Genomic DNA, 24,746 nt, shown 5'->3' on the forward strand with positions numbered 1-24,746 from the left:
CACTCCTCCTTGACCTGTGGCAGAGGTTAAATAATATGAAGTAACAGTTCACGGGAACCAGCGAGCCCTCTTTTCCATGGAACTGCGTATCTTGGCCCACTGCCATTGCCTCCAGGTCAGATTCCAGAAGTGATCTTGATACCATTTTGATCATTTCAGCAACTTGGTTTCAGAGAAGTTCATATCAGTGGTTTCGGCCTAAGCCGGATGGCTGTGCCATACTTCCACAACACTCCTCCTTGACCTGTGGCAGAGGTTAAATAATTAAGCAATATAGCACGAGTGAGAGTGGGGTTGGTCATGGATATTCCCACGGGTGTTGTTCGGCCGTAGCCACGAGGACGGAGGCCGAGTGGCGCAGGCAACAACAGCCGTGGAAATATCCATGACCAATCCCACGATCACGAGTGCTATATTGCTTTTATACAACAATTCTACCACAAACTAAATAACCTTAAAAACACCCCAATATTGTTTAAAAATGTTAATTTCGACATCGTTCTTACGCATCAAAAAATAGCTCCCTTTTCAATAGACAGCGTCTTGGTTGCTAGGTAACCAACATTCCAGATCCCTCGTTACGGGTCTTTGTGGTTTACGTGTCTTCTTGAAAGAAATGTTGAAAGTCGGGCTGAAATCACATTCATATCTAGGTTTGCTGCATGCATGTTACAAGGACACTGGGCCATGTCATGTAAGGGACATGGTACTGCAAAAAACGGAAACATAGCCTACATTGCAGAACCACTCAACTTTATTAATTTATGGTGAATAAATGTTACACTACTGTGCACAGCCTGACGTGACGATGCTAGCACGTTAGCAGCGATTAGCTAACTATGCTAACGTTAGTTATCTACAAGTCTCCTCCAAGTGACAATCATATTATACACAATGCTGGCAATGCTGAGAACAATTAGCATCCTCGTTTATCTTACTTACATTGAGTTGACTGTGTGGCTTAATCCACAGATGTGGTGAAGCACTGTTTCGTTATGGTTTGCTAAGGAGTAACCCATTGCTTAAAATAGTGGAGAGCTGGGATGAGAACATTGTGTCAAATCTTCCCATTGTATCGCGGAGTGATTTATTATTAGCTGTGCAAAGTCTGAGTTGAAATGTCCAGGGATATTCCAACTCATAGAATGTCTCTCGGCCAAGCAGAAACAAATAAATAGTTCCATAGAACCCAATTGTTGTATAATATGAAGTAACAGTTCACGGGAACCAGCGAGCCCTCTTTTCCATGGAACTGCGTATCTTGGCCCACTGCCATTGCCTCCAGGTCAGATTCCAGAGAAGTGCTTATGTGGGAAAGATTAGGGACTGCCTAGAGCTGCACCACAGGTGCAGGGGTGCAGGAGAGGGACAAAGACTTCATTCATTCGCACACACACACAAACACACACAGTCACCCACCACATCTCTCCCTTCTTATAAAACATTTTGTGTCGACTCCTTTTTTGTGGCTTTACGACATTGAAAAACAAAAAACAATTCTGGCCGTCTCGGTCACTCACAGCTCAGCTCATCAATATGCAGGCCACCACTGAGCTGTATGGGGACACTTACCATCTGAACACAGATGAGGACACAGACCATTGTGATTAGAATGGAAAAAGACTAATGAAACAGAGGTGTGAGATCACCAAGTCATCAAAAAGTCAGCTCATGGCTCAACTTCTGCAAAACAGACTTTAGCTTTCCAGCATTTATGTAATTCTTTATCATTTATTTCAGTTTTTGTATACCTTAAACGGTATATTTTTTTTCACATTCATTTCGTATATTCATTTAATTATATTATTACTATTTTACTATTAGTACCATTAATATTACTGTTTTTCAAATGCTTTGGCAATATGGCACCTTGGGGTAGAGGTGTCTCTTCCAAACATCTCCATAGGAAAATCTTGGTGTATGTAATTTTATTTTGTTGGATTTTTCTGTTTGATTCTGAATTGATTAGTCAGATTAGTAGTGGTGAGATTACAAGGTTTTAGTGTAAGTGGGCTGAGGGGACTCTTCTCTATGTCTTTTCAGATCTAGCTTTAAGATTTAATGAATTGGGGTCACTTGTTCTGACATGTTTCCAAAATGTTTATAATATTTTTAATATTTAAAATGAGAGGATACTGGCCCAGTTCAGCCCTGCATCCATTTTATGGTGTGTTTCTCTGTACTTTAAGAATGGTGTTGCAAATTCCCTTTGGAAAACAATGAATTTATAGCCTGACGTTGTCATACTCAAATTCTAGTCAGAATATGAGTCTGATACTGCTCCATTGGGACGTAATTATGGGGCGTGCTTCAACTGATACAGGGGGGGAATGCCTCTGCACTCAATTGGATAGACCTAACCAATCAGAGCAACAAAATAGCTTACCATGTGGTGTAGGAAGAAAACACACGAACCATCCTTCTGCTCCTATATCCCCTCCGTTTTTAAAATAATTCTGTTGAACAGTGATATGCTACAAACATGTTAAACAGCTGGGAAAGGCTGTCGCAAATCCCTCGAACAGGTGGTCAATCAGAGATTTCAAACGAACGAGGGAACATGTCGCAATGCAACAGCGCTGTTTTCCCTTGATGAAAGTGAAACCACCAGTTTTCCTACATCTCAACTTTGGCCAAAGTTTTCAGAAATAATCGTTTTCAGTGATACAAACTCATTAAATAATATGAATTTTCCATATGGGGTCTTAAAAGCCATGTATCCTTCTAGCCACAGCGTTTTTGTTTCAAACATAAGCCTAATCTAAGCGTGCTCAGATGACGTGATAGACCAAGCGCTGTTGCTCACCTGTCCATCATCGTAAAGCCTGATTTGATTGGTCCGCCTGATTTAGGGCGAGCATACTTGCCCCACAATGGAGCAATGCCAGACCGAACTTCCCGTGGGGCGGGACTAAGTTCGGAATGGCACCGAGGCTAATGAATTTAGTCTTTCATGTCATATTTCAGGAAAATAATTGTATTTATTTTGAAGTCTCCTCATAAAGGGATTTGACATTAGTAATCCATACATCTCCATTTTGGATGGATAAATCCTCAGATTTTTTGTTTGTAATGTTTTCAAGTAATCCCAAAATGTATTGAAACCAATTGATTCTTCCATTGAATTATTTCTCCTGTAATCAGATTTATTAGATTACTAGAGTTTATAGAATGTTTGCCTTAGGGACTCCCTGTATTGTAGGCGAATATTCTGATCAGGGCTCTACACTAACATTTTTTTTCAGGAGCACTTGTGCGCCCAAGTTAAAATATTTAGGAGCACAGACAAAAAATTGGGCGCACAGTCAGTTCTGTACTTAACTTACACATAATCTAACATTATACTGCAGCTAACAGTTAAACATGCCAGTGCACCAATTGCGAATATTAAGAATGACTGACAACATTTAGGCTACAGGAAACAGGATTTTAAAGATCAGTGCATACTTTATTTTCAGTCTGTTCTATTTTCCTACATTTTGTTAATGTAAAATAACATAATATATTGCCATATTTGCATTTAGCCTGTATATCAAGTATCCTGCCAAATGTAGGCCAATTTATTTATTTGTGAATCCATCTATAGCTAAACCAAATATGCCCATGGTGACCTATCTGACTGCATACTGCCTAATACTACTACTAAAACAGTCCATTTTCTCTTCCACAAAACCCAACATAGGCTAATCAAGGATATATGTTTTATACTTTTAGTTTTTATTTGAAATATCTGCATTGATGGGGGCAGTAGGCAAACATTAGGCCTACTTTCATTTTGCACTTCAGCTTGTATTCGGTGTAAACAAACAAGCATGCGTGGAAGCCTGGAGTTGTCAGTAGCGTTCTACCTTTGAATAAAATGGGAGTATTACGGGAGGCTACTTTTGTGCCGGTTCGCTACAGCTATATTTTGCATATTGCAGCCAATACGTCAACTGGGCTAAAAGGCATGTTAGGTTACCTTTCCTTCTCTCACTGCATTCTCAGAATATCATCCTGTTCCTCCTATATCCAATGAATTCGGTGGATAGAAGAACTAATTTCTTCAATCTTTGCACAGGCATGAAAACAGGTCAGGGGTGAAAAAGGTGAGAAGGGCGCGCAAAGTGGGAAATGGCCATTTCATAGCAAAACAAGCGCGAGTGACATTGTTGCCAATAGTGCATAGCTTCCATGGAGTATGAAGTTGCCTAAAACCAGAGATTTATAAAGAAAACAAACTACAAAATGACTATTTTTTTACAAAAAAAATACTTATTATTTCTTCTTTTTGGCTTGGGCCTAAGTGTGAAGGGGCCCAATTGCGCTGTTTGGCAACATGCTTCACCCTGGCCCTCCTCTCCTCCTCAGTAATCTACATGAGTTTTCTTTCTTTGTGCCTGAAGTTATCAGACATTTCTGAAGATTTCATAGGCCTACGGGACACTTCATAGTAGACTATTAGAATAAGTCTGAATAAGATAAGTCTGAATATTTGTTGGACCAAACCAGGTAATAAATAAACTTGGGTAGGTAGGCTTTAATTTGTAAAATTGGTTTGAAATGTTTTAACCTGCAGCTAGGCTACTTACAGATTGTGGCAGTGTGTCAGGCCACTGAGCGTTTCTTAAAAGACAGCATTGCCATGTCAAACACTGTTTTTGTCTCTGAACTCGACAAAACGCACCAGCCCAGTTAAGGAGCATTCAATTCAACTATTTAGTTATTCACATTAGCCTTTGCTATACTGATAAAGTATGCCTATTTGCTTCACCTTTTGTCGATCTAGATGGCTAAAACTGCACGTATTCTTCATCAAATGAACTCGTTATGTCTATATTTCTGTCCAATATCGCTAACTTTAACAACAGCCTACGTTGCTACACCAATCTCAACTAGCCCACCTGTGACATCAATAAGCATCTCTCCCATGATCTCTCCTCGCCGGGCTCACATTTCAGACGCATATCTGTAGTCACACAGACAGGGAGGCTATTCCAGCGCAAGCGTTCTGTTCGCGTTGCATCCGCGGCAAAATTTAGCTTCCACTGTTTAATAGGCTAAATGCATAGGGGCTGCATTCACATAATCGTTGCTGGATCAGACAAGTTTTTAATTGGGCTCTTGTCTTACAACGCATTCGCGTCTGCGCGTGATTTGTAAACTCAGTTGTAACCCCATACCCCCCCCCCCCCCCACACACACACACAATATTTTCTCATCGGATCTGCGCGAACCACGTAAGTCCCCTCTTTTGGATTCAAAACGGCGAATTTCGCCGAAAGGTGAGGAGTTTTCATGCCGCTTTTTCTGCGCGCTCTTGGATTTGAAGCGACTACTAGCGAGTCACAACGCGAAACTGCTAACGTTGACGGGAGGTGTAGTTTTTATGCTGCATTCGCGACGTGATTCTATGGTTTGCACCAGTAATGTTTCTCGATGTTGCGGTGTATTTTGTAGACAAACATTGACATGGTTAGAAGTCATTCGCACCAGTGCGGCTAAATATTTTTTTGCACTCGCACGGCATCATTTTTACTCGCATGTGCGAGTGAAATGGGCGCACTGTAGAGCCTTGTCTGATGTTAGATTGTCTGTGTTTTTCGTTTGATAATTTCCTTTATTTCAGCAGTGCTTTCTGAATCATCGTGTGCATCTGCACATGTGAATGTAGGTGTGTGTGTGTGTGTGCGAGAGAGGCCAAAGTGCAAAGTAAAAAATAAAAACACACACCTGATCTGGGCTTCAGGCCAAACACAGTGAGTGCAGTGGTAAAATCAGATGCCCGTACTCCGTCCTGGAAGAATAAGACCACCACAATCACTACAAGCAACACATACACCCATAAGCACACATTTAGTCCTTGCGCTCACACACACACACACACACACACACACACACAAAATGTGATTGTTATCTTGTCTTGTGATCTTCTCTTTCAAAACAGAGCTACTGACCTCACAATCATCATGGCCACTGGAATTTCTTCGGGCACTCTGGCACTTGTACTGTCAAAGGGGAAAAAGAAAAGATTATCAAGCATATGCATATAGATAGATATAGCATCCTCTGCAATTACAATGTAATTAATAGAGGTGCTGAGAAAAGCTGCTGGAGTTGAATTTTTGAGTAACTGATCTCAGAATATGTATACTAACTTACTAACAAGAAATTGAATAAATTGATATGCATGTCAATGTTAGATAGACAATGAATAAAATATTAATTAAATGATTCAGTGAATGATGAAATCATTAGAAGTTATACATTCAAAATGAAAATGTGACAACTTAGACAACTGGGTAAATGATGTCACCACCACAACTCTGGTCTTGCTTGACCTGTGCAAAGCTATCTGAACATCAACTTCAACTTCTGTGCTATTGTTTTGGTGTTCACACTACTGTAAAACCTGTTTTGCTAACAGATGCATTTGGCTTATAGTGTCTGTTTGCCATGCTGCAACGGTAAAGCGGGTTTGTGGGCACACCTTCAGGTAGTCCTTCCTCAGGTACTTGTTCCTGCGCCGGTCCTCATTCTGATTCAGCACTGGTGGCACCTCGGGCCACTTAGGCTCCGAGCTGCTGTTCTCAGACTTCAGGCTACCGTCAAATGAACAGGAAGTGGATGGCTGTGTGGGGAAAAGGGATGGGGTTATTCTTGCTTAAGGGAGATTGTTATCTACATACAGATACATGATACGTGCTCATTTTCAACTAGCAGGCCATACAATAACAAAGAGTGGAATGGATAAAGGCAATGTGATGGTATGAAAATGAGATAGAAAAAAACAGATGGATGACCTCAGAAAATGCTGTGTCCTCATCGGTGAGATCAGCATCCTTTCCCATGGCAGGAAAGTCCAAGAGTAAAAGAGAGAGGGGGGGAGAGAGAGAGAGAGAGGTGAGGTAGAGAAACAGACAGAGAGAAGGAGAGAGAATGTGAATGGAAGTGAGGGACCAAGAAGAAAAAAACATATATGAGAAGGGGTGGAGAGATGGAACTGACAAACAAAAAACAAAATCCAATCCAAAGAGGATAATTACACTCAACTTCAATGGCAACGAGTCATTTTTGGAGGAAACCTATTATTGTTAATATGTATGACTGGTTATTATGTTGGTAGACAAGGAAGATAAACATTACAAGGAGGTATTTCTGAATATTCTTGAAGTTAAGAGAGGAAGTGAATAATCCTATGACCAATACCATTACAACGAATAGTCTGCTTGGAGTTACTGTAGCTGACACCCATATAGAATATGCACTTTGAAGTGAGTCACACTTGTAAGGCACTGGATGGCCTATTACATCACACTAAAAAGGGTTATGCCAGAGCAATAACTAAATTAGTAAATCTCATTACAAGCAGAACAATTGATAACATACGTTCAGTTCGGTGGAAATGTGGTTGTGGATGTATGTCATCACGTACTACATGTACAATCATGTATCAGGGCTTAAAGTGTTCAGGCACTTCAGGCACATACATTATTGCTTTAAGCCCTGATGTATGCATGTGTGTGTGTGTGTGTGTGTGTGTGTGTGTGTGTGTGTGTGTGTGTGTTTGAGTGAGTGTGTGTGTGTCTGAGAGTGTGTGAGAGCGTGTGTGTGTGTGTGTGTGTGTGTTTGTGTGTGTGTGTGTGTGTGTGTGTGTGTTTTGGAGGTGGGTTCAGTCAGCTCAGCTCAGGCCAGGGCGGTTAGGGTCACAGGTTGCGGTGGGTAACGGTGCTGCTCTGAAACACACGTGCATATGCTCATTCCCAGTTCCTCTGCATCTCTCCATTTTGGAGATCCAATCCGCCCCGCCCAACCCGACAGTATATATACAGTATGTTTAACATCAACCCAAACCCGACCCGACCCGCAAATTCCTAATTTTAACGATACGTGGTTGCATATCATGTAGCCAAAATGAATGTTAGCCTACATTACTTCACAAGACATACATGTAGGCTATAAATAAATAAATGCAGTGCAGTCAATGTAGCCTTGTCTAAAACGTTATGGCTATGTTAAACTGGAAACGGGAAAAGTCTGGACTTCAAAACAAAGTAGCCACCATCCTCTCTCTCTCTTTCTCCCTCCCTCCCTCTCACACACACAGGCACGTGCGCACTCAAACACATGCGTTAACGTTTCTTACCTCAGCTCTCTGCTGTAAACTTGACCGGGAGGATTTTGGCAGCACAATATCTACAGACTATAAACTAAACACAATTGGCCTACATGCCAGTGTTAACGTCTATGGAGTGTGGCAACATGCGTGGAAATAACTCACGCAACAGCAGCAGAGACGTTGCCAGATAATCGTGGTTAGGATCTAAATGTTATCTGTTCGGGTACATAGGTGTTTTATGAAATATATGCTAATTAAAGCTATCGTCTGGATAATTAGTTCAAACAACTGTTTATTTATTTTTTATTATATGGATATGCTTTGTCCCCTCCAATGGGGTATTTTCTTACCCAATCAACTCTGGTGTGCATGTGAGACAGAGACGGAGAAGGAGAGAGGAACAGAAGGGGGGAATTTCACTTTAGCCTACCGCACACGCACATGAATATGTTAACCCAGAACGTCGCTAGCCTATCTATCAAATTTGACCCGACCCACCCGCAACCCGCGATTTTTGATGACCGCGTAACAGTGTGTGTTTGTGTGTGTGTGTGTGTGTGTGTGTGTGTTTGTGTGTGTGTGTGTGTGAAGACTGTACCTGTCCACTCAAAGGTGAGGCAGAGCTGCTTCCCTCATCCAATGACGCACTAAGGAACAGACAAAGATACTCTGTTAGGGCAACAGCTCCAGTTTGAGTCAGTGGAGGGAAGGCTTTTTTTACATAGGACAGTCATGAGAGTGACAGGAAGTGAGTGGGAGAGAGAGACGGGGCGAGATCAGGAAATGACTCAGGTCAGACTCAAACTCGGGTCCCCGTGGGAACTTGGGCCCGATTGTGTTACGGGCCATGTAGCCAGTTGTGCTGCAGCTTCCCTTCCTACTGTTGTCATAATGGAAGGGGTCAACTGAATAGCACTCTCGTAGTTTAAAGAGAAACCACATGATTGTCCTCATACTGCTAATCTACTATGATGCATGTTATATAAAGTAATGATGTGTATGTGTGTGTGTGTGTGTGTGTGTGTGAGTGCGTGTGCACTTTTGTCATACCTCCGGACGGCTTGAGAAGGTGACCTCTGTTTGCTGCTTCCTCCAGAATGACTAAGAAATCTGGAAAAAAGCATGTCAATCAATCAATTTAAAATGTGAAAAGTCAAAACAATTCCACAGTTCCCACCACAGTAATGTAAGTATTAAAAATAATAATAAAATAATGACAACAAATGCTCCCATAAATTCTCCTTTATAGACTCATTTACACACACACACACACACACACACACACACACACACACACACACACAGGGACACACAAACGCTGGCACACACAGGCAAAAGCTTTTCACATCCAAGAAAGAAAGCATATCATACGAGTGAGATCATATGTATAGTTCCTTGGAAATTGGTGGGGGAAGTCCTCCAGATAAATTACACAATCACACACACACAAAAACAAAAAGATGCTCAACCCCATTAGTCTAATCCTCCAGATGGGGTCTTATAACAAAACATTTCGCTTCACGCTCATTTCTCATGGCCCCTTTTAAACCTGGGCGTTTAACTTACTTCCATCTCAGCACAACTGTGACCACTAGAAAGTTCTGGGCTAATGCCTCAATGTAAATCCAATTGTTTCATGTTTTAAAAGCAGGGTAAGCACTGGTGCAAATGGCTGCCTGCCTGTGTTGTGCTTGCTTGGCTAATGGCTATTGATTGTGTGAAGCGCCATGAGATGGAAGGGAGGGAATGTTGAGACTGTAGAATATGCTGGAGACAAATCTGATGCATGTAATCTGAATCCACCCTACCACACACATACAGCTTGGCGTGGCATACAAAAAATACAAATTAAACCGCATCTCACAGAGCACCTTACCTTACTATGCACAGAGAATCACAGGCTCAGTCCCTGCCTCAGTCATTGCAAGCGCCTCATGCTTAATCACCCCAAGGCACACTATGTGGATACTGTTTTAGACTTGATTTAGATTTAGTGTTATTTAGTATAATTTGTATTTTAGTATACCGGCATTCTTAATCTCTACTGTCCTTATTGCTTAGTTGTGTTTTTTATATGATATACTTATTACTTTTTCTGTGAATGTTGTGTGTGATGTCTGTATGCTACTGGGGCCTTGAATTTCCCCTTGGGGATCAATAAAGTATCTATCTATCTATCTATCTATCTATTATCTATCTCTCTCTCTCTCAAATACACACATTCTTGTATTATAAACTCATACTCAGTCTCATTCTATCCGATTTCAGCATTCTCTTTCTTGACATTTTCTCCATTTCACTCTCATTCATTTTCTTTCTCTCATGCTCTCAGACTTATGCACTCTCTCTACCTTTCATTTTTACTGTCTCTCATTCTGCCACTATTTTTCTATCAGTCTCATCCCATCCCATTCACTCTCTCGCTCACTTGCTTGCTCATTCTCTCCGATTGCTGCATTCTCTCTCTCATTCTTTCCATCTCTCTTTCTCATTCTCTTTCTCTCTGTCTCTACCTGTGAGCACGGCCTGCAGCCCTCCTGCGGTGGATAAGGCTCTCAGCTCTACAAATTAAGGACCGGCGTCTGGGGTGAAGTGGGTCACATGTCATACGCACACCAATCAGGTCCAAGGAATAGGAGTAGGCAGGAAGTGATGCAGGAGGATGGAAAAAGAAGAGGAAAAGGAGGGGGAAAAAGAGTGATAATTGTTAGTTGAAAAGAGGAAAGAGAGAAAGTCAGAGGAGAAATAAAGGAGAGGTCTCAAAGCTCTCTTGGGGTCATATTTTTGGGAGGCAACACTTTGTCACAACGTGTGGCTTCATCCATAGACTTTCCCACACCCATACCCATAAACTTTCAACATCAACCATCAACACCATCAACATCAGCCTATAAGAAGCACCACTGGGCTATCTGGCTTCAATCAATGGTGTTGAATATGTGTAGCAATGCCAAATCTGTTAGGCATTATCTAATTGCTTGCTGCTTATCTTTGTATCTGGCCCCCTGAGATCATTGAGTGTTTCCAGGAAGAGTCAATGCGCAGACTCAGTTTTACGGTGGCTGGTGCAACAGAATGCATATTAAGAAAAAACATGCAAATCGATAAAACATTTAGAAAATGCACAGCAAATTCAGACAACACTACCCATTATAGAAACGTGATGCATATTCACACAACACAACAAAAGTGTTTCCAGAGGATACTTACAGTAAATGTGATGAACACATCTGAAGACGGCTTAGCGCAAATTAATTAGATGGGTATGTTACATGCACACTTCAGGCCAAATATGTCCACAGCAAGTATTCTGGAAGGTTGTTTTAATTTATTTCATGACCTACACAGATTACACTTTTGCACGCTACATGCTAGTTTCTTTGTTACATTACATTACATTTGGCTGACACATGTTTAGCCAAAGCGACTAACAACATGATAAACAGTTTAAGCTTTTTAAAGCAATTCTCTCAACAATTCTAGGACAACTTAAAAAGGTAGCGGTCTGTGTGGAGCACAGTCGGGAACAGTCGGGAGGTAGCATATGCCTGTATGAGGGCATTCAAGTTGGTGGGAGCAGAAACGGACACTACTTTGTAGAGACTTGAATTTGATGCGGGCGGCCATAGGTAGCCAGTGTAGCTGGATGAGCAGCGGAGTAACATGTGCCCTTTTGGTTTGGTTGTAGACCAGGCGCACCGCCACATTGTGGATCATCTGAATGGGTTTCATTGTGCAGACTGGGAGACCTGTCAGGAGGGTGTTACAGTAGTCAAGTCGTAAGATGACTATTGCTTGTACTAGCAGTTGGGTAGCATCTTGAGTCAAGTAATTGATTTTCCTTATGTATGAGTGTGAAACGGCACGACCGGGCGACCGAGGCAACATGATCGGAGAAGGTTAATTGGTTGTCGAGAACGACTCCTAAATGTCTTGCAGCCCTGGTAGGTGCAACAGACAGGGAGTCAATTTTGATGTTGATGTCATGATGTATGGTAGGTTTAGCTGGGAGAACCAGCAGTTCAGTTTTTGAGAGGTTTAGCTGGAGGTGGTTTGCCTTCATTTATGTAGATATGTCTGAGAGGCAATCTGAGATCCGTGCCGAGACCAAGGAGTCATCAGGTGGAAAGGACAGATAGAGCTGTGTGTTGTCTGCATAGCAGTGGTATGAGAAGTCATGCGAACGGATAATCTGTCCCAAAGAGGTGGTGTAGATAGCAAAGAGAAGGGGGCCCAGCACTGAGCCCTGGGGGACCCCTGTGGTGAGATAGTGAGGTACGGACAGCCATGATACGTTAAACGAGAGTCCTGTGAGGTACAGTAGGATTCAAACCAGGAGAGAGCAGAGCTGGAGATTCCCATGTTGAGAGTATAGAGAGAAGGATGTGGTGATTAACTGTGTCAAAGGCAGCCGATAAGTCAAGCAGAATAAGTCTTAAATCCTTTAAGACTTCTGTTACAGACAGCAGAGCCGTTTCGGTAGAGTGGCCGCTTTTGAACCCAGATTGATTTGGATCCAGAAGGTTGTTCTGTGAAAGGAATTCAGAGACCTGTTTGGAAACTGCTCGTTCGATACCTTTGGATAGGAAAGGTAGTAGTGAGACAGGACGGTAGTTCTCAACTTGAGCAGGGTTGAGAGATGTTTTCTTAAGTAAAGGTGTTACTAACGGTGGCATTCACTTACGTTTTAGCTCATTTGCTCATGTCCAGATGTGTCAATCACTTTGAAGTATCCTCCGGAAATACTTCCGTCTAGTTGTGTGAATATACATTGCGTTTCTATAATGGGTAGTCTGAATTTGCAGCATGTTTTCTAAATGCTGCACATGTGTTGTCAAATCGATGAAGATGTTTTTTTTTAAATTGTGTGTGTTTTGTCAACTTGCATGTGTTTTCTTAATATGCAGTATGTTTGCACCTGTTGGCCATTGTACACTTTTCTGGAGAAAGCAACATTGACTAAAAGCAAATCAAGAGTCATGCAGATGATGACATATAAGATCAAGGATGAACCTTTTCAAAGCCAAGCACATCTGTGGTTTAATATGGAAAGTCATATAAACAACCCCAAACCCCACCTGCAGGAATTAGGAATACCAATGCAGGAAACAGAACAAAAGAGGGTCAAGTACAATGTGTACATGTTTCAGAATGTTTCATATCATACCTGTTCTGCTGCTCTTGCTGTAGCAGCTGGACTGCAATCTTCCTCAGATCCAGCACCTCCTTCAATTCATCCTCCTCTTCCTCAGCAAGCTGCTCTTTCTCTGAGCTACACAAGACAGATGCAATGACACATTTATTAGTTCAAATAAAATGTGTTCAGCTGCTAAACTGGCACAGATGCACTCAGTCAGGGGCCCAGTACAGGGAAGAAAAGGCGAGCATGTGAGGTAGGCCCCTGTAGCAGGACACAGGACCTCAGGCCATACACACTTTAAATACAACAGCAAGAATGTGTGTGTGTGCTCATGTGTGTGTGTGTGCTCATGTGTGTGTGTGTGTGTGTGAATGCGTGTGTGTGTGTGTGAATGCGTGTGTGTGTGTGTGTTTTCATCTCCTCCCCTTCACACCATATTAGGACTTCTCCGTTCATACATGGACAAAAGCACATTCTGACACTCCCAGCCTTACGAAACGATAACAATGGCGAAAAAGGTGGTGAGACAATATGCTGCGAATTGCTTACTAAATGAAACCCACTATGTAAAACAACGTTTATGCCCTCAGGGTCACAGTAATGTTTTTCACTTTCATTTGCGCTAATCAGTTTTCTATTATGCATCAAGTCAATCATATATCAATGTATAGGGAGTGGGTAGGCTACCCTACATAGGCCTACTTTGCAGGCGTCTGTGCTGAGGTCTCACACACTGTAAGGGTCCTGTCATGTTTTGTTTTCCCTGTTTAGTGTTTTCCTTCATGTCTGCTCCTCTTGTTTACTTCCTGTGTCCTGTTCCATGTGTTCCTTTGTTTGTTTTGCCATGTGTCTCTGTTCCCTGTCTCTGCCCCTCACCTGATCTCGTTAGTCTGTTAGTTTAATTATTGTTTCCACCTGCCTCTTGTTTTACCTTGTTCCTTGTCCACCTGTGCCCTGTTACTCCTGTGTATTTAAACCCCTCAGTCTGTGTCGGCCATTAGTTGTTTTGTGTAGAGGTATACATGCGGTTTGTTCAGTTGGGAATAAAGATTCTTGTAATTCTAAGGGGCCGTTTATACGAGAACGATTGCGAAGGAAGACGACAAAATATTTTATCATAAATGCCTTTCGTTTACACGGCAAACCCCACCATCGGGGCTTGAAGACGCAAAAATCTGAAGACTGCTTCCAGAGTGTAGAGTTTTGAAGACGACCCGGGTTGCGTCTCCGTCTAAACGGCTAAACCAAAGATCCTTGATTACCTCTCTGGCTAAACTGTCAAATTAGAATGTCTGCGCGTGACGTACCGGGGTTCTATCACACCAGCACCCAGCGGTCTGGAATGCATATCCAATCGAATATCACATACTCTTGCGTCTTTATGGAAGAATATTAGACTCAAAAGTTTTGTACGTGTGTATCACGTTTTGAAACTGTAGAAATTATTTGTAACTGTAAAAATGATCTGTACAAGTAATTGTCAATATCACAAATATGCGCTACACTTACAAATCTATTCTAGGGGTACGGATCGGTTTTACAGCTACAAATCATCCTACAGTTAAAAATATTTTACAATTACAAATATATTCTACAATTACACATCAATATTCTACGCACAAAAAGCTGCTCTACAGTTACAAATCTTTTCTACAGGTGTACAGACTTTTGCACCACCTTTGGGATGAAGAGTGTCTCATATGTATTGTGTGTGTGTGTGTGTGTGTAACAGGATTTGTAACTGTAAAAATGATTTGTGATTTAACAAAAAAATAACACGAACAATTTTAAGTATTACTCATATGTCGTTCACTTACAAATATATTCCACAGGTATGAAATATTCCACAGTTGCTGTCTTTCAATTACGAAACTATTCTGCCATTACAACTCTCTGCTGCTCACACAAGTATTTTCTACAAGTATACAAATCATTTTGAGACTGTTCTGGCGCTTCCTGTTGAATAGCCAATGGCGATCTTCAGGTTTGGCTAGCCAACCATGAATCTCAGTTCACTAACCAATCACAGAGCAGGAGCAGCGCCGTCGTTGTCTGTGGGTGCAACCAAACCTGGAGTCTAATAAGTTTGGAGCACGCTAGTTTCCTGTATTCCTTGAAGTATGTTGGTAGCCTACACCACACAGACATGTTCTATGTCCACTATTCCTTGTTAATACAGCCAGTGTACCTGATATACGGGGCAACGAGGTGAGATCAATCAATGGCAACTAATGTGGGCAACAGACAAATAACTATTATATATAGCAAGCTACCGCTAGTTAGCCAAATCCCACTCAATCAGTCTGTCAGTTTAAGCAGCATACAAGTGCTAACGGAAATGTAGTGTGTGGATGGAAATAAATAACAACACTCAACATACTTTTGAAGACATTTTGTTTCAAGTTTGTAACAAATGCGGTCAAAGTTTTAAGGGAGTTTGTCAGTCGGTCATAAGGTAGGCTCAGCAAAACGAGGCAGGCGGCTAGCATTATTATCAAGAGGTGTGCTAACCATTAGGCCTCGTATGCCAGGTCTACCTCCAGATTGTGAGGTGCTACTTTGGACTTGATGAACTCTTATAGTAGGCAACAGAAACTCTTTACTGCAGAAAAACCGTAGTAGGTTTGATGCTCAACAGATTGCTGTTAGTTAGGAGGGAGTTAGTTATAAGTTAATAATAAGTATCCATTGTATAGTGCTTTTGATTTTACTCATTTTGAGTAGGCCTAAACTGTTCGCCAAAGGCCATCATCTCTGGCCCCAGGTTGATAAAAACAAAAGCAAGCTCTGATTTAGCCTAGTCTACTGTATGACTTCAACGAGGTGATCTTCAGTTTCGTTCTGCTTACAGTATATCACTGCCACTGCAACGCCTTTGAATGCACTCCGCTGCCCTGTTTACAAATGCTACAGTGGACTTAAACTGCCACCTTGTGGCGATAAGTTGTAATACATTTCACACAGCTGCATGAATCACAGAAAACACGAAAGAAGTGGCCACTGTATGTGGTAACAGTCAATATTTTTTTTCAAATGTGCTTCATAAACATACAATCCTGCACTGTGAAAACAAAAAAACATCTTAATTATACATCTCCCTTCACCCAAATACAATAATGAAGGTGAAAGGAAGTTATTAAGCCTTAATGGTGCTTCCTAAAGGGGGTATTGTCAAACCTGCTACTACAATTACAGCATGAAGAAAGTCAAGGACACGCATGCCAGCTTCCACTCATCCCAGTATTAGATGACTGGTCTTAAATGAAAATGTATTGGCTGTTTTATTTCTTTTTTGTGGGATGTCCAATTTATATGTAGAAATGCACATTTGCAAAGGTGACTTAGTACGTTGTCGTAAAAGAGGCTCTCCTTTTGATTTTGCACTGCCAATGTGTCTCTTGTGAGAAAAATAGTGAGGATTACTGGTGTAGGTCCATGATTTATTTTATAATTAATTAATGATTATACATACAGTAGACTAGGCTAAATCAGAGCTTGCTTTTGTTTTTATCAACCTGGGGCCAGAGATGATGGCCTTTGGCGAACAGTTTAGGCCTACTCAAAATGAGTAAAATCAAAAGCACTATACAGATGACATGAAAAAGGTTATGATGTATGGATTCCCAAGTGTCCAAGCTTCCAAATGGTGTATAACATAACTATGCTTCATAGCAATATGGGATTTAGAATGTTGGGGGAAGGAGGTGTTCTTCATAAGGTTAAAATATTGTTGTTATGATGCGTTTAACAGGTCATAGGCAGACGGGAAAAGCAGGCCTTAAAAGAGGGCTACGTGGGGATACTGGGGTGCTCCCAATGATAACAGAACGGCCAGAACTGGCTAGAGTTCTGTTCCTACAAGGTGTCTCATCTCTGATGGATCCTAAGGTATTAATGTTCAAGCATGGCAATTTAAACATGGCAAGCATGACTCATCCTCTCACATTCTTTTTGCAAAGGTACATTTGTAAATGGAGGAAAACAACTGACAGAATAAAGTACATCATGACTATGGTACAGTGCACAATAGTATTCCAAACAGGGCACACTGTTTTTGTTGCAGATGATTTTGAAAAGAGTGGTTTGACCAGATGAGGCGGAGGTTGACGAAGATGAAATGGAAGACTGCCGTGTCACAGCCTACCTCAGACAATACGTTGTAAGTGGTATGACAAATATTTCCTAAGATCCCCCCCCCCTCAGATTTTGAAACCTGGCTGATCAGAGTGATTTGGATTTGATGAGAGATCTGTACTTGAACCAATCGCAGACTGAAAAATATGTGAAAGTATTTTTTCAAAAGTATCTTTTGTGATTGTGATGACAACATTTGCCATACACTCTATTCAGTAATATAATAATAAAGGTTAGGTGCCTGGTCAAGGGCACTTCAGCCGTGCCTACTGTTCGGGACTCAAACCGGCAACCCTCCGGTTACAAGTCCGAAGCGCTAACCAGGCTAGCATTGTATAACAAACAAACTACTACTAAAAGTATTTTCTGATATTGTCTTTTAATTCTTACAGTTTCTTTAGAGACATTGAAAGACCTGGTGGTCTTCTGGACGGGATGGTCTGTTGGCAGGGGCAATGCCGACTGTACTTTGAAACTCCCCCTAGGGACAAGAATGTATGACACCTTCAAAGAAGCTATGAATGCAGCACTGAAATAAAGCAATTATGGTTTTGGCTTGATCTAGTGTTGTTTTCTGCAAGTTCAATGCAGTATAGTCAACAATTTCAGTGTTTCAGACGGTGACCAGAGTTCCAGTTGTTCAATGAATAAACTATGCAATGAGAAACTGTATGACGATTGCTATTTTTCCTAGTTGTATATTTAACTACAATGTGTGCACCATATGCAGTAGCCAGAAAAGTTGTGATTTTGTTTCTCAGCTGCCACAAGGAACCTATCCCCAACTTGCTCTGAGAAACTGGCTCTGGTAAGAATTGATGTCTAAGTTGCTTTGGATAAAAACGTAAGCCTAATGAATAAAATTATTTATTAAAGTTCACATATCCCAGCATTAGGGAATAATATTTAAAAATGCAATTTTAAATTTATCAGACAGGACAGGGGAGAAGTCTACAATAATGGTGTTCAAAGACTAGAATACAATAGACCTAAGAAACCCATTTTAAAGAACAAATATAGGAGGGAAGGAGATGTATTTTCTATTCAGTGGTAGGCTACATGTTCTCCATGCTGATGTAAATAATGGTCCAGTGATCCAGTGGAGTGATCTTGAAGGCCCTTGATAAGAGATATTACATCAGTGTTTCAGAACAAGGACCACTTAACCAATAAATAAAAAAAACCTCACAGACCACCTAGCTAAACAAAAAAAATAGTAGACCTACTCATTGCTTATTACCTTGCTTATTGTCAGAGGATTCATGATTTAAACTGGCGTAGCTTACATAGGCAGTGTTACAGAACTGTTTGGATTTACATAAAAGTTGTTCAACATCGCAAACAAATCATCTATAGGCCTATTATATTTTAGCATGCCAGCTCGCGAACCACACTTTGAGAAACACTGGCTTAGGCTACATGAATAGACAAAAACAACGATGCATATTTACATGCACACTGAAACACTATGTAGAAAGAGAGCATTCTGGAAAAGCATGATTGTATTTGTAGTAGCTTATCTGCACAGGTACAGTTGGCAAATTATCAAAGTTAACAAACCATCAGAAATGTAAAACGATGACTGTAATTAACATAGCTGAAGTCGCCCATTTGAAATGTAAATAAATTGATAACTTAACTACCTAGGAACAGCCGAAAGATAACTGCCGATAGAGAGGGGAAACATTTTGTTAACGACTTGCCCCGTGTATCAGGTACACTGGCTGTATTAACTATCAATGTACCTCAAGGAATATAGGAAACTAGCATCGGAGCCCGTTCCTTAATTAGACATTCTCTGCTAGCGTGCTCCAAGCGTAGACTCCAAGTTTGGTTGCACCCACACAACTAGCCACGACCATAGACATAATATACATAGACGCCGCATCGACCGCTACTCCTTACTAGCGCTGACCAGATTTGGAGCCGCCATCTTGGACCGGTCATCCACTCCACTCAGTGTAATCTGTTTGGCCTGTGAGATGAGCTGTCAGCGCACTTAATTAATCATATCTCACTGAATACCGAACAGATTCTCACTCGGTTTTTTTGCTGCAAAGGTCATACATGTAGCTATGATATAGGACACATGATTTAGCGTATTTTAATATTCATAGTGGGTTTAACAGTAATAGAATATTCTGATATATGATATAAAGTGACCTGACATCCGATATCAAAACTGGGGACATAATCCATGTTTGACAGCATAGACAAAACTAGTTTGATACAAGTTTAATGAGTTAAATATAGTTCACAGTTGACAGAAAAGTTCCATCAACAGCATTATTCACAGAAAGGTTCTATAAACATTTAAGTGAGATCAGTGCCATTCAGACATCTGAGGGGTATTCCAAGTAGGCCTATGTGGTTTAGTGACAAACTTGGGTAAATTGACAGAATAAGTTGTAAACCTTCCAGTAGAAAAGCTGTATACAGGAAACATGGTTGTGTGTATTTTAATATTCATAGTGGGCTTAATAGTAATAGAATATTCTCATATATGATATATTATAAAGTGATGACATCCAATATAAACACTGGGAACATAACTAATCCATGTTTGACAGCATAGACAGAAACTGGTTTGATACAAGTTTTAATGGGTTAAATTGACAGAAAAAATCCATTAACATTTTCAGTTCAGTGCCATCAAAAATAAAGTTTGATGAACAGACATTGGTGTGGCATAAGTAAAGGAAATGGAGTAACTGGGTTCAATATCAACAGCATTTGTTAGACAAGTTCCATAAATATTGTAAAGTGCAAGTTTGTAGGTTTGTTTCTGATCCTTAAAAAACAGACATTGGTTTGGCATAGTAAGTGTAACTTAATCAATTCAAGACAAAAAGGTGACTTGTCACTTGTACAGTGTCAATGGGTTCATCAACAGCATCTGTTATTTACAGTTCACAGAAAGCTTTCAGCCCCAATGAAGAGATTAAATAAATAAGAATTAAGAAACATTTTAGAAACTGCTAAGATCAGCCCCGTTCATTGCAATCAGTAAAGAATCGGGGAGTGTCTTCACAGGCTCAGTGAGACAGAGGTTACTGTCATGCAGTTGGTTCTATGATTTCGATAACTGGTGCATGTAATTTTATATGTTCCCACCTTGCTAAAATTGCTTGGGTACACTTTGGCTAAGAAAAAAGTGCTTCAGACAGCAGGTGGGCAAATAAGATAGCAGTACATAGTGAAACTGGGTAAACTCCCTAAAAGAGGACCGAGTCAACCAGACGATGGGGAAATGGGACACAGAGTGGTGAATGCAGGTGATGAAGGTGGAGCTCATAAATCAAATATTCAGTCACAGTGTAGCAGATGCCCTCCAATACTGCAATGAAGAGCTGCACCTTCCTCAGTTCCAGGGATGTGAGGAGACTATTCAGTTCATTCACAGTCTCCTTGAGCAAGGCAGTTGTTCTGGGGAGATATAAAATAAATAAATGAATAAAATGAATAAAGGAATTTGAGAGGCATCTTATTCTTGTTAGGGTAAATAACATGTGAATAATACAGTGTTGGGCAAGCTACTTAGACATTGTAGTGAGCTAAACTATCAGTTACTCTGCTATGAATAAAACACTACACAATACTACCACCCAGTCAAATGTATTATTAACACAAACACAGCAGTAGGCTAGTTCTCTACATAGGAAGCTACTTTAAATTGTGCCAATTACACATGACAAGAAAAGTGTAGCTTGTGTGGCTAAGCCACTTGATAAATAAAGAAGTTAAGCTATTGAAAAGTTACTTTATTCAGAAAATAGTGAAGCTACCAACACGCTTAGGCTACAAGTAGCAGCTAGCGATTGCCCAATAATATAGGCTACAGTCTGTGCCACTTGTGTAAAATTCGCCAGCCAAATCTAGTATGATTTATTTCTACAATAGCCTTTTTGTGTCAGTTGTAATCTAAGTCAGTGTTATGGAATATGACTTATTAAGTCTCAGTTCATAGCCAGGTGAACACCGAGTAAACAGCCTAGCTAGTTGACTACGATTCTCATACAGTAATATCAAAGATCCTTGCTCCTTCTCAACTCTCTGGTAATATTCTATTCACAAAATACAACCATTAGTACGGTAATGTTAAATCTTACTTGAGAAAAGTAAATCCCCCGAGCCCTGTTTGCGATGGTTCGTCGATTTGAGCAGGAACATGCTGCACAGTACTGGCATCTTGTGTCTTCTGCTGCAACGCAACGAGGAGTATGACCGGTCCAAGATGGCGGCCGCATTTCTCGTTTCCAGCAGCCAATGCGGCGTCTATGTATATTATGTCTATGGCCACGACGACGGCGCTGCTCCTGCTCTGTGATTGGTTAGTGAACTGAGATTCATGGTTGGCTAGCCAAACCTGAGGATCGCCATTGGCTATTCAACAGGAAGCGCCAGAACAGTCTCAAAATGATTTGTATACTTGTAGAAAATACTTGTGCGAGCAGCAGAGATTTGTAATGGCAGAATAGTTTCGTAATTGAAAGACAGCAACTGTGGAATATTTCATACCTGTGGAATATATTTGTAAGTGAACGACATATGAGTAATACTTAAAATTGTTCGTGTTATTTTTTTGTTAAATCACAAATCATTTTTACAGTTACAAATCCTGTTACACACACACACAATACATATGAGACACTTCTCATCCCTAAGGTGGTGCAAAAGTCTGTACACCTGTAGAAAAGATTTGTAACTGTAGAGCAGTTTTTTGTGCGTAGAATATTGATGTGTAATTGTAGAATATATTTGTAATTGTAAAATATTTTTAACTGTAGGATGATTTGTAGCTGTAAAACCGATCCGTACCCGTAGAATAGATTTGTAACTGTAGGGCATATTTGTGATATTGACAATTACTTGTACAGATCATTTTTACAGTTACAAATAATTTCTACAGTTTCAAAACGTGATACACACGTACAAAACTTTTGAGTCTAATATTCTTCCATACGTCTTCATATAAACAAAGATTTCCCCCTGAGAATGCTCGTCTAAACGCAAATAAAAAAATGAAGACGAGATGCCACTTCTGCGTCTTCTCTTTTCATCGTCACCGTATAAACGTAGCCTAAGATTACCTTGCCTTGCCGTACTTTGCCCTGCGTTTGGGTCCAGATCTCCCCTAGCAACCGTGACACACACACACAAGATGAGAAGGGGAAGGAGGTGGGGCGGCTGGGGAATAACTTTCTCCCTGGAGTGGGGAAATATTGCAGAGCTAACACAACTAGATGTACCGCATAGCGGTACACAATATGACCGCCGCTCAGTCCTGCTCATCCTCTCCCGCTTGACAATTTGTCTTCATCTCCTACTCCACCCCCTACTCTTGCAACTTTTGCGTATGCTTGTATATGCGTGCCTCTGTGTGTGTGTGTGTGTGTGTGTGTCTAATTGTGTGGATGTGTGTGTGTGTGCATTTGGTGTGTGTATGTCAATTTGTCTCCATCTCCTATAGAGCCTGACTAATATGGTATTTTGAAGACTGATAACCTACCCATTTCAATATTTGAGTTAGGCTATTGAAAAACTGATAACCGATATATCGGCAGACAGTAATTTTTAATAAAATGTTTAACATGTAAAAATGTTAACAAGGTTGTAATCAACGTGGGGCATTATGTATTTGAATAGGCCTAACTAGACACCTAATGAGAGGCTCTTCATATACAGTCAAGAAATAAAAGATTGTATAAAATAGAAAGAATAAGAATAAAATAGGTCTTTGTTCTGTGATAACCACATTGCCATAAACTACATTGTGAGCAGTTTATACTTGCCGTGCCCGTTCAAACATGCTATTCATGTAGAAAACCCATAACGTGTATGTAGGCATGCTTTAAAAACAGGATGATATGAAAAAGCATCATTCCAGCTAAGCATTCAATAATGAACATTGGATATTATATTAATTCATTACTTATTATTATTATTATTATTAATTATATGAATTATAATAAATTAGCCTTTAATAGATGTGCAGTGAGCAGAATTTAGGCATGGCTGCATGTGACATTTTTCACAGATCAAAATGATAAGCTTAACAGCAATTTTGAGTTAAGGCTATATGTTTATTGTTAAGCCTATTGAATAACTATATGATAGAGAAGACAAACCATTTTGTGGAATGATGCATCATCATATGAAATTTGCCACGATGTGACTTAAAAACAGTCTCTGGTAGGCAGCATACCGTAAAACTTAAAATAATAGCCGAGTCCCAAATAGACGCCTGTCTCTTTTAAACGCCTGGTGTGGCTACAGGTTTGGGTTAAATGTCGGTCTCAAATAGAGGCCTGGTCTGTTTTTTAGTTTCGGGTTGCTCCTTTAAGTGTCATTCAGGTTTTGTCATGACAAGTTAGGGTTAGGGTTATGACAGTGTCATGTCACTCTTCAAGTAAAGTGTTACCATAATTGTTTATCATGGTTGAGTTTCTAAACGTTGATTGGTTGCTATAGTCAAGGTTTTTCTATACTCTTAACTTGTAGATAAGAGGGGTACTGTTAGTTTCTCAAGGGTGCTGATGCACCTCTTCAATGTAAGAACATATTGAAAATCAACTTCACTAAAAGACAGTCTCACGCTTCTCCAGAGCCTCCCGAAACATTAACTCTGATTTGGGCTATTTTGTCCTTTTCTTTTTTATTTTATTTCTTGGAATCTGGTAATTACATCAATGTGCAATTTAATCACATCCAACAACATCAGATTGTGCTTTTAGATTTGTGGTGTTGGTGGTGTGCATCAGCACGCAGATGTAAACAGCTGTCTCATAAGAATGAGAAAGTATGATCTCATTCACAAGCACAGTCTGTTCATGTATGTTCTTGCCCAAGACCTTCAATACGAAAGTACTTAGCCTCCAAGAAATAGAGGCAATTCCTCAGAATTCACAATAATCTGTGCCACACCTATGTCCTTGCTATGGGTTTAGACCTGCCCAACTTTTTGCATTGCTTGCCACATGTGTCAATCTGTGATAAAATGTCAAGAAAGAGCTCTGATGGTAATTACATTCCATGTCTCACTGCCTTCCGCCAAACAAGTCTAAAGAACAAACAATAATAATGTGAGCCCCCAGGGCATTCAGTGGTTGTTACTCGTAAGGCCAACACCCACTGGCGGCGTCTGATGAGTGCCGTGATGCCAAAGTTTACAAATTGGCTTTTCTCAGAACTGTTAGTACCAGTACAGTTGTGAAATCTCACTGCTCACTTACCCTGACTCCTCTTTCCCGTTCTCCTTGTCTTTGCTTTGGTGTGATTTGTTGAGAACCTTTTCAAGTTCCTGCAAAGTAAAGATACATTATTACAGTATATGACCCCTCAAACTGATGATACACAAAGCTTGTTGAGCAATGT

The 24,746-nt window shown here is 40.6% G+C and overlaps 1 protein-coding gene and 2 long non-coding RNA genes across 7 annotated transcripts in view; 1 reads left to right on the forward strand and 2 right to left on the reverse strand.

The window, feature by feature from the left end:
- The window catches only part of lrch2 (leucine-rich repeats and calponin homology (CH) domain containing 2), a 94,682-nt gene that overhangs the window by 20,879 nt on the left and 49,057 nt on the right, over positions 1 to 24,746 (reverse strand). The window contains exons 10-19 of one of the 5 annotated variants that reach the window (XM_042091951.1): positions 24,605 to 24,672; positions 13,266 to 13,370; positions 10,612 to 10,680; positions 9,149 to 9,208; positions 8,697 to 8,745; positions 6,783 to 6,821; positions 6,470 to 6,610; positions 5,937 to 5,987; positions 5,713 to 5,776; positions 1,084 to 1,336 (exon numbers count right to left, since the gene is read on the reverse strand). In XM_042091951.1, coding sequence (XP_041947885.1) covers positions 1,320 to 1,336; positions 5,713 to 5,776; positions 5,937 to 5,987; positions 6,470 to 6,610; positions 6,783 to 6,821; positions 8,697 to 8,745; positions 9,149 to 9,208; positions 10,612 to 10,680; positions 13,266 to 13,370; positions 24,605 to 24,672 — 663 coding nt within the window. In that variant the 3' untranslated portion in view covers positions 1,084 to 1,319. Of the gene's footprint in view, positions 1 to 1,083; positions 1,337 to 5,712; positions 5,777 to 5,936; positions 5,988 to 6,469; positions 6,611 to 6,782; positions 6,822 to 8,696; positions 8,746 to 9,148; positions 9,209 to 10,611; positions 10,681 to 13,265; positions 13,371 to 24,604; positions 24,673 to 24,746 lie in introns of those variants that run through there. The other 4 variants (XM_042091947.1, XM_042091949.1, XM_042091948.1 and 1 more) reach the window with 4 other exon arrangements.
- Positions 15,313 to 18,042, forward strand: LOC121708974. The gene is made up of 4 exons (XR_006031807.1): positions 15,313 to 15,356; positions 16,990 to 17,126; positions 17,302 to 17,397; positions 17,765 to 18,042. It is a non-coding gene; the product is annotated as an uncharacterized LOC121708974 (long non-coding RNA).
- LOC121708977 lies at positions 18,224 to 19,225 on the reverse strand. The gene is made up of 2 exons (XR_006031809.1): positions 19,016 to 19,225; positions 18,224 to 18,491 (listed from the first exon to the last, which is right to left on the reverse strand). It is a non-coding gene; the product is annotated as an uncharacterized LOC121708977 (long non-coding RNA).

The sequence above is a fragment of the Alosa sapidissima genome, chromosome 5 (genome assembly GCF_018492685.1).
Source record: "Alosa sapidissima isolate fAloSap1 chromosome 5, fAloSap1.pri, whole genome shotgun sequence".
In the NCBI taxonomy this organism is placed as follows: Eukaryota; Metazoa; Chordata; class Actinopteri; order Clupeiformes; family Clupeidae; genus Alosa; species Alosa sapidissima.